The 10,000-nt window shown below is 54.8% G+C and overlaps 1 protein-coding gene across 2 annotated transcripts in view; it reads left to right on the top strand.

Moving 5' to 3' along the window:
• agbl4 (AGBL carboxypeptidase 4) overlaps positions 1-10,000 on the top strand; it is a 160,615-nt gene that overhangs the window by 56,540 nt on the left and 94,075 nt on the right. For both annotated transcript variants that reach the window (XM_084675614.1, XM_084675613.1), the window contains exon 4: positions 7,860-7,954. In XM_084675614.1, the coding sequence (XP_084531740.1) occupies positions 7,860-7,954 (95 nt within the window). The remainder of the gene's footprint in view (positions 1-7,859; positions 7,955-10,000) is intronic.

Raw genomic sequence — 10,000 nt, 5'->3', positions numbered from 1 at the left:
GTATGTGTGAGTGTGTGTCAGTGTCTGTGTGTGTGAGTAACTTGTGTGTGTGCTCATCGATCTGTTGAATCGATGGTAGGCGTGGCACTTCCCAGGGTATCAGCGTCCAATCAGTCATCAGGAAAACCATCACTTCCTGGTGCCGCGTGGCACTTCAGAGGTTGCCGCGGCTACCTCTCGCTCTAACACCGCCGTGCGCTTCATAACGGGGGGTGTGTGTGTGTGTGTGTGTGTGTGGGGGGGGGTGCAGGTCGTGATGCATCTCCAATGCTACGGAGAGGCCCAGAAACACATTAGGCACCTCAACTCATGTTTCAAGTGTTGAGTCAGAGGCTATTATCCTCTGTCTGTCTGTCCCTCCCTCCCCTCCCTGGTGGAGGGAGGGAGGAAGGGAGGCAGCAGATGTGCCGGGGCTGTCCATCTCTGCTCCGTCAGGATGAGCGGGTGGAGCCCCACAGAGCAGACTGACACCAGGACCTCCTGTAATAAACTCCATGCCATGTCTGAACACCACACCTCAGAGGGTTGTGTGTGTGTGTGTGTGTGTGGGGGGGGGTTGTGTGTGTGTGTGTGTGTGTGTGTGTGGGGGGGGGGGGGGTTGTGTGTGTGTGTGTGTGTGTGTGGGGGGGGGTTGTGTGTGTGTGTGTGTGTGGGGGGGGGTTGTGTGTGTGTGTGTGTGTGGGGGGGGGGGGTTGTGTGTGTGTGTGTGTGGGGGGGGGTTGTGTGTGTGTGTGTGTGGGGGGGGGGGTTGTGTGTGTGTGTGTGTGTGTGTGTGGGGGGGGTTGTGTGTGTGTGTGTGCTGGGGTGTCTCCTGCATGTAGATGAGCTTGTGGTCTAGAAGATTGCTTTTTTACAACCTCTCAATCACAGCTTGAGTGCAACAACAGGAGCAGCAGATGGGGGCCCAACCCCAGCCTCAACCCCAGCCTCAGCCCCAGCTCCAGTCTTACCCAGCCTCAGCCTCAGCTCCAGTCTTACCCAGCCTCAGCCTCAGCTCCAGTCTTACCCAGCCTCAGCCTCGGCTCCAGTCTTACTCTGCTTCAGCCTCAGCTCCAGTCTTACCCAGCCTCAGCCTCAGCTCCAGTCTTACCCAGCCTCAGCCTCGGCTCCAGTCTTACTCTGCTTCAGCCTCAGCTCCAGTCTTACTCTGCTTCAGCCTCAGCTCCAGTCTTACTCTGCTTCAGCCTCAGCTCCAGTCTTACTCTGCTTCAGCCTCAGCTCCAGTCTTACCCTGCTTCAGCCTCAGCTCCAGTCTTACTCTGCTTCAACCTCAGCTCCAGTCTTACTCTGCTTCAGCCTCAGCTCCAGTCTTACTCTGCTTCAGCCTCAGCTCCAGTCTTACTCTGCTTCAGCCCCAGCTCCAGTCTTACCCTGCTTCAGCCTCAGCTCGAGTCTTACTCTGCTTCAGCCCCAGCTCCAGTCTTACTCTGCTTCAGCCTCAGCTCCAGTCTCAACCCCAGCCTCAGCCTCAGCTCCAGTCTTACCCTGCTTCAGCCTCAGCTCCAGTCTTACTCTGCTTCAGCCCCAGCTCCAGTCTTACTCTGCTTCAGCCTCAGCTCCAGTCTCAACCCCAGCCTCAGCCTCAGCTCCAGTCTTACCCTGCTTCAGCCCCAGCTCCAGTCTTACTCTGCTTCAGCCTCAGCTCCAGTCTTACCCTGCTTCAGCCTCAGCTCCAGTCTTACTCTGCTTCAGCCTCAGCTCCAGTCTTACTCTGCTTCAGCCTCAGCTCCAGTCTTACTCTGCTTCAGCCTCAGCTCCAGTCTTACTCTGCTTCAGCCTCAGCTCCAGTCTTACTCGGTTTCAGCCTCAGCTCCAGTCTTACCCTGCTTCAGCCTCAGCTCCAGTCTTACCCTGCTTCAGCCTCAGCTCCAGTCTTACTCTGCTTCAGCCTCAGCTCCAGTCTTACTCTGCTTCAGCCTCAGCTCCAGTCTTACTCTGCTTCAGCCTCAGCTCCAGAAGGGGAGGGGAGGGGAGGGGAGAGGAAGGGAGGGGAGGAGGTGGAGGAGAGGAGTGGAGGAGAGGAAGGAAGGGGAGAGCAGGAGGAGGTGGAGGAGAGGAGGAGTGGAAGGGAGGGAAGAGGAGGAGAGGAAGAGATGTGAAAAACCTGGATGGATTTCTTCACGTAGCTTATCAGGCTCTTGGCATGTCATTAGACTGTAATCAAAACAACATTTACATATTACTTATCCATATCACCTTGTCCTTGCAAGCATGCATCAGACAGCTCTGTAGACTACCACACATATTTATTACCTCATGCCAGTACGACTTCTGAATTACATTTGCAAATGAAGGCAGAGACACTCCACCTCTCACAGTCCTTCTAACGAGGCAGGTTGTGGAGGCAGGGTGTGGAGGCAGGGTGGGGAGGCAGGGTGGGGAGGCAGGGTGGGGAGGCAGGGTGTGGAGGCAGGGTGTGGAGGCAGGGTGGGGAGGCAGGGTGTGGAGACAGGGTGGGGAGGCAGGGTGGGGAGGCAGGGTGTGGAGGCAGGGTGGGGAGGCAGGGTGGGGAGGCAGGGTGGGGAGGCAGGGTGTGGAGGCAGGGTGTGGAGGCAGGGTGGGGAGGCAGGGTGTGGAGGCAGGGTGGGGAGGCAGGGTGTGGAGACAGGGTGGGGAGGCAGGGTGGGGAGGCAGGGTGGGGAGGCAGGGTGTGGAGGCAGGGTGGGGAGGCAGGGTGTGGAGGCAGGGTGTGGAGGCAGGGTGGGGAGGCAGGGTGTGGAGGCAGGGTGTGGAGGCAGGGTGGGGAGGCAGGGTGTGGAGGCAGGGTGGGGAGGCAGGGTGGGGATGGGAGAGATAGTCTGACACAGGCTAGGAGAGAGAGAATGTGTGTGTGTGTGTATGGTGAGATGTCCCTATATATTTTGTGTTATTATTCTGTTCAGTGACCTTGATCGTGTGGTGGAGAGGTGATGCCTTTCGTTACAAAGGCTGGAACCAGTGTCTTGAAGGATTTTAAAGACTTTACATTGATGCCGTTGAACTCAATCTCTGACGCTGTAATGCTCTTTTCCTATTGTTGTATGATAGTTATATTTTTATTGGATGTGAATGATTCCTCAAATTGTTTTTCAGAGGTCATATTAATGTCGGATTGTGCTGTTGAACTGATCACATTTTGAAGTTTCAATGTTAAGCTCTGATGTTAAACTGAAATATTATTCTGTCTAGAGCAGACCTCGTATTGATGTCATTTCATGCTGCTTAATGAGCTTTTAAAGATGTTATATTGATGTGTTTCTGACGCTGTACTGACATATCTTTCAGACATCATATTGATGTTGTTTTCATCGGTGATTGGAAAGTGGTGCGCTAGTTTTCTAATCATTTGAAGAGATTTCTGGTCATGTGACATCAAAAGCAGACTCACGTTGTGTGCCCCTGGGCTACCATCCCCATCATCATCATCCTCACCATCTTCATCGACACCCAAAGCATTGTTTACACGCAGCTCCCCATATTTAAGGACTCAGCCCTGGAAAATACCCTCAATTAGTCTAAGGAAAGTCTAATAATGAAAGTGTTTAATTGCATTTACATAATGCCTTCTAACGATCATTACCTTCAACCCAAATAGTCTGGATAATAAAGCAATTAGCCCAGCACCTCTCAGAAGCTATAATTAGAAGACCCGTCGACCACACCAGAGTGGTCTGCAGAGAAGACAGAGGGAGGAGAGAGAGAGCGAGAGACAGAGACAGACAGAGAGAGAGAGAGAGAGAGAGAGAGAGAGAGAGAGCCAAGGAGATGAGAGAGACTCTGTCTGGATAAAGACTGTTCTCTGCACGGACGTGTTCACAGCACCCTTCAAGAAGAGAAATTGTCTTCCCTCAGAGAGTGTGCATATTCCAACATTGTTTTGCACGCTCTCCCCCATTATAAAGAGCTTCCCTTCCAGAGCAGAGACTGTCGGAATGGAGAGAGTGAGACGAAGGTAGAGGAGGCAGCCTGGATGGAGAGAAGGTGGGAAGGAGGGAGGTGGAGAGGAGAGAGAGAGAGATTGGATTTCATGGCTGGTAGTCAGGGAAGCAGTAGATCTCCCAGGAGCTGAGTGGAAGACAGCAGAAGGTTGACAGTCATCCATCACCCCTGACAAGCCCTGGGCACTGCACTGCACACTGCACACTCCCACACAGGAGGGGGAGGGGGGGGCAGGGGAGGTATGAGGGAGGGAGGGAGGGAGGGAGGGAGAGGGAGGGAGGGAGGGAGGGAGGGAGGGAGGGAGGGAGGGAGGGAGGGAGGGGGAGGGAGGGAGGGAGGGAGGGAGGGAGGGAGGGAGGGAGGGAGGGAGGGAGGGAGAGGGAGGGAGGGAGGGATCATAGAAGTATAGAAGTATTCAGGGATGGAGATAGAGGACGAGAGAGTAAAGATGAGGTGTGTGTGAGTGTGTGTGCTGTCAGACTCTGTAGTTACTCCTCCATCGTGTCCCCGGGGAAGAAGGGGGGGGGGCCCTGTACTCCCTCACTGAGATGTGTAGTCATAGATACAGTTCAGCTTGTCTCCCCCCCCTCCCCCTGGTGTTGGAGGGGCTGTGTCCGTGTCAGGGGGGGGGGCAGGTCTGTGGTGTGAGGAGGGGGGGCAGGGGGGCAGGGGGGGCAGGGTCTTATTAGCAGAGCAGCTTGCCTGTGCTAGACTGTCTCTGCTGTACTGCCAGGGTGACAGGGAAATGCTCTGTCACTTCGACTGCAGGCACAACGGCCCTCACTCCTGTGACAAACTGCAGCAAGCTGACCATGACAGAAGCTCCCCCACACACACACAGCCACACACACACAGCCACACAGACACAGCCACACACACAGCCACACACACAGCCACACACACAGCCACACACACACAGCCACACACACACAGCCACACACACAGCCACACACACACACACACAGCCACACACACACAGCCACACACACACGTGGTGTGTATATTCTGATAAACGTTCTAGTTGTAGGAGTCCTATTAGCATGTTTGGGTGTGAGAGCATGCAGACCTCCAGTGTATCAGGCAGGCTGGAGGCCTCTCAGGTGAGCTCTACACTCAGGTGAGCTCTACACTCAGGTGAGCTCTACACTCAGGTGAGCTCTACACTCAGGTGAGCTCTACACTCAGGTGAGCTCTACACTCAGGTGAGCTCTACACTCAGGTGAGCTCTACACTCAGGTGAGCTCTACACTCAGGTGAGCTCTACATTCAGGTGAGCTCTACACTCAGGTGAGCTCTACACTCAGGTGAGCTCTACACTCAGGTGAGCTCTACACTCAGGTGAGCTCTACACTCAGGTGAGCTGAAGGACTTCATCCGGGGATACGCCACCTGGCAGTTACTCAACCTGCCAGCAGCCTGTCAATCATCCAGTCTGTTAATAAGTCATTCGTCCAGCCAGCCAGATAATAAGTCTTTTGGCCTAATCAGGCTGGTTTGAATCACACATTGCCATACAATGGCAGTAATCGATTGCCTTTCTGCACAGTGAAGCCAGCAGGAACAGCAAGGTTTTTCACCAGCCATCAGACAGTGACACAAAAGCCTGTGGAAGCTTCGCCACACAAAAGGTCTTTAACAGGCTGTCGACGTTTCCTTCTATCAGTGATCTCTAGAACAGACTTGTGAATAAATCTTATTTGGAGGACAGAAAAGAAGGAAATTAAAAAACTGACATTTAGAGCCAGGCCTTTCCCAAAGGGGCCTGCGATCGATAACTAGTCTCATTCAGTTCTTTTCCTTCCTTTCATTCTTTCTATCTTTCTTTCTTTCTTTCTTTTTTTCTTTCTTTCTTTCTTTCTTTCTTTCTTTCTTTCTTTCTTTCTTTCTTTCTGTCTCTGTTTGTCTCTCTGTCTGTCTGTCTCTCAGTCTCTAGAGACAGAAAGTCTATTCCTTCTCCTTAAGCTCATATAGGGTTTGATCAAAGTGTTCAACAGATTTTTGTGGAGTCCGATTTCTGTGTAATGTATGATGTTGAAATTATGTCCTGTGGCGTGTGTGTGTGTGTGTGTGTGTGTGACTTAGAGCCACCTGGTGCTGCCTTGTCATTGTACAGAGGTGTGACAAACTTCATCTAAATGACAGGCCAGACAGCCTGGATGGTAATCTTTTCTAACTACTCCTCCTGTAATTAAATCAAAACACACACACACACACAAGTAGAAGGGGTTCCTAAATTGGTCTTGGGTGTGTGAGAGGGCCCACAGCGCATAATCGGTCTGTGTGCGTGTGTGTGTGTGTGTGTGTGTGCGTCTGTGTGTGTGTGTGTGATGAGGGAGCTCAAGGCAGTGTAGGCCATCCAGTCCCACCCACACAAGTGCACAAACCTAATGAGGCTGAGATAAAAGGTGGTTCAGTTAGCCTCCTCTGGTACAAGCTTCCATCTGATCCTTCATTTGGCTGATGAGGAGGTGAGGATGAGGGCTACCACTGATGATTGCTGCCTCTCTCATTCCTGCTCTGCCTGCCTGTCTCCATGCCTCACCTGTCTCCCTGCCTCACCTGTCTCCCTGCCTCACCTGTCTAACCACCCTCCCTGTCTCCCTGCCCATCTCCAATCCACCAGGCTGGAAGCCCAGAATCCCCCTCACTGTTGAACAGGCCTGACCGTTAGATCCCCAACAGCAACCTGCCCCGCCCTTAAATAAGACAATGTAAGTGTGAGGAGGAGCAGGAGGAGGAGCAAGAGGTGGAGCAAGAGGTGGAGGAAGAGGCGGAGGAGCAGGAGGAAGAGGAGGAGCAGGAGGATGAGGAGCAGGAGGAGGAGCAGGAGGTGGAGGAGGAGCAGGTGGAGGAGGAGCAGGAGGAGGAGCAGGAGGAGGAGGAGCAGGAGGAGGAGCAGGAGGAGGAGGAAGAGGAGGTGGAGGAGGAGGAGGAGCAGGAAGAGGAGGAGGTGGAGGAGGAGGAGCAAGGCCCACAGAGAGGCAGCAGGAGCGGGGATGTTCATGTCCTGCAGGAGGCCTGGGGCCAGGGTTGAGGAATGCGTCAGGGCCTCAGATGTGTCGGGGCAGCAGAGAGTAATTGAAACGCCAGCAGCGACGGCCTTATCTCTGCCGTACAGCAGCCTTCTGCCAGGACTCGCATCAGTTAGATGTCATTTTACCTACGTCTGAAACAGCCTCCACACCCTCCCCCCAACCCCCCTCCCCCCAACCCCCCTCCCCTCAACCCCCCTCCCCCCAACCCCCCTCCGCCTCTCTGATGGCGTGGGGGAGGCGAGGGGAGGGAGGGATGGGGGGAGGGAGGAAAGGGGGGGCGAGGACTGTAATAGGATTTTACTAGCTCACCGTTACCTTCCAGCACCTGGACTTAGCCAGTAATTCGATACGCTCCATCACTGGGATTCATTTACTCCCACAGCCCTGTTATCACCGCCGCCACGGACTTTCTATATTTCTACATTTCAACGTTGCTTCCCCCCCACCCCACCCCCTCCAGCCACCTCCCCCCCAGAGCAGGCTTCCCTCTGTGACCTTCCCTGAGCCGTCGTGATCACCTGATTGGCCTGCACGGTAGCTGAGCTGGCGCTCACGTCTTATCAGGGTCTGGACCCCCTCCCCTGCCCCCCTCCCCCTCCTTCCCTTCCCTCCTTACCTCCAGCCTGTCCTGGTCATCACCTGTCGCTAGGCAGCCTCTGGGGCTGGCATTTCAAATCTTGGTCTGGTTTCCTGGATGGCCAGGTGTGGCGTCAGTGCTGGTGTCTGTGATGGCGTCTGTGATGCCGTTTGTGATGGCGTCTGTGATGTCGTCTGTGATGGCGTCTGTGATGTTGTCTGTGATGGCTTCTGTGATGGCGTCTGTGATGTTGTCTGTGATGGCGTCTGTGATGGCGTCTGTGATGGCGTCTCCTCCTGTCTGACTTGTGTTTCTCTGTCGGGTTTCAGAGGGTGATCTTCAACATCGTCAACTTCAGCAAGACCAAGAGTCTGTACCGAGACGGCATGTCCCCTGTGGTCAAGTCCAGCAGCCGGCCCAAGTGGTGAGTCCACCCTGGCTGAGCCCTCTGGACGGCATCAACAACAACAACATCCACCACAACAACGACATCCACCACAACAACGACATCCACCACAACAACGACATCCACCACAACAACGACATCCACCACAACAACGACATCCACCACAACAACAACAGCAGCGACACACACAACAGCTTGAGCCAGATGTCAAAAACACAATAACCCCTCCACACACACACACACACACACTCATCGCCTGATGTTTTAGAATTCCGGTGCGAATGCGTCTTGGTCCATTAGCATGTGATGCGTTGGTTGCCCTCGACGACGGCTGTCTGAGGTAATCGCTGCTAGACTGAGGGATACAGACGCGTGTGTGTGTGTGTGTGGTGTGTGTGTGGTGTGTGTGTGGTGTGTGTGTGTCAGCTCTGAGGGAGGGCTGGTGAGGGTCGGGTGCGTCTGCCTGCCAGCCAGCCAGCCGTGTGAAGCAGGTAAACAGGCTGGTGTGATGGAGGGTACCCGCTCAGCAGAAGACCTGACATCTGTCATAAGGAGGCGAGGAGTGTGTGTGGGGTGTGTGGGGTGTGTGTGGGGTGTGTGTGGGGTGTGTGTGGGGTGTGTGGTGGAGGCCGTCTGCCAGGAGGAGAGGGAGAGGGAGAGCTGGCAGGTGGCGGTCAGGCCTGACGCAGCCAGACAAGGAGGACACGGGAGATGGAGAAGAGAGATGAACTGCTCTGTAGCACACACACACACTCACACACACACACACACACTCACACACACACACACACACACACACATTCACACACCACACACACAGGCACATACGCATCCATGTACCCAGAATGTGCAAGGTCTGCTGTTCACGTCCCTGGTCTGTGTGATAAAACATCTCCATAAGATTACTTAGGCTTCAAATGCCATCCTGTGTGTCCCTGCAGAGTGCTGCTGATGCTTTTAACATGGGTCCAGTAGTGGTTCTCTGCATCAGAACAACAAAGCACCATGTCTGAAACAGCAGCAATCTTCTGACAGTTACAAATATGGAACAAATAACACCCAGCATGAGAGAAAGAGAGAGAGAGAGAGAGAGAGAGAGAGAGAGAGAGAGAGAGAGAGAGAGAGAGAGAGAGAGAGAGAGAGAGAGAGAGAGAGAGAGAGAGAGAGAGAGAGAGAGAGAGAGAGAGAGAGAGAGAGAGAGAGAGAGAGAGAGAGAGAGAGAGAGAGAGAGAGAGAGAGAGAGAGAGAGAGAGAGAGAGAGAGAGAGAGAGAGAGAGAGAGAGAGACAGGGGAGAATAGATTGCTTTTTTTCCTCTGTAGTTATCAGTGAAGTCCTTTCTGACCCAGGAGCTGAGGCCTTTATCTCAGAGAGCAGGACGGGCCTTTTACTGAGGCCCTCAGAGGTGGAGAGGCCGCGAGCCTGAGAGGCTGGGGTTGTGGGGCTGGGGGTTGTGAGGCTGGGGGTTGTGGGGCTGCAGGCTGTGAGGCTGGGGTTCTGGAGGCTGTGAGGCTGGGGGCTGTGAGGCCGGGGTTCTGGGGGCTGTGAGGCTGGGGGCTGTGAGGCCGGGGTTCTGGAGGCTGTGAGGCCGGGGTTGTGAGGCTGGTCTTTATCGTCTCTCCAAGATGGCGTCCCTCTGGTCGCTGAGGCAGACGCCGCCAGATGGACCCCCTGTGCTCTTTTATTTGTTTGAGTGATAGAGCAGAGAATTACCCAGCATCCCTCTCTCCCCCACCCCCCACTACAGAGACAGAGAGTAGTAGTCCCCCTCCCTCCCTCCCTCCCTCCCTCCCTCCCTCCCTCCCTCCCTCCCTCCCTCCCTCCCTCCCTCCCTCCCTCCCTCCCTCCCTCCCTCCCTCCCTCCCTCCCTCCCTCCCTCCCTCCCTCCCTCCCTCCCTCCCTCCCTCCCTCCCTCCCTCCCTCCCTCCCTCCCTCCCTCCCTCCCTCCTCCCTCCCTCCCTCCCTCCCTCCCTCCCTCCCTCCCTGGTTAGGGTTAGGAAGCGGTCTTCTTGGAGACCGGCCCGCTGGGAGGTTGTCGGGGCGACCTGGGGTTAGCAGGCAGTACT

The sequence above is a fragment of the Hypomesus nipponensis genome, chromosome 16, assembly GCF_054491055.1.
Source record: "Hypomesus nipponensis isolate SF chromosome 16, ASM5449105v1, whole genome shotgun sequence".
In the NCBI taxonomy this organism is placed as follows: domain Eukaryota; kingdom Metazoa; phylum Chordata; class Actinopteri; order Osmeriformes; family Osmeridae; genus Hypomesus; species Hypomesus nipponensis.
This window is presented reverse-complemented; position numbering and strand designations above follow the sequence as displayed.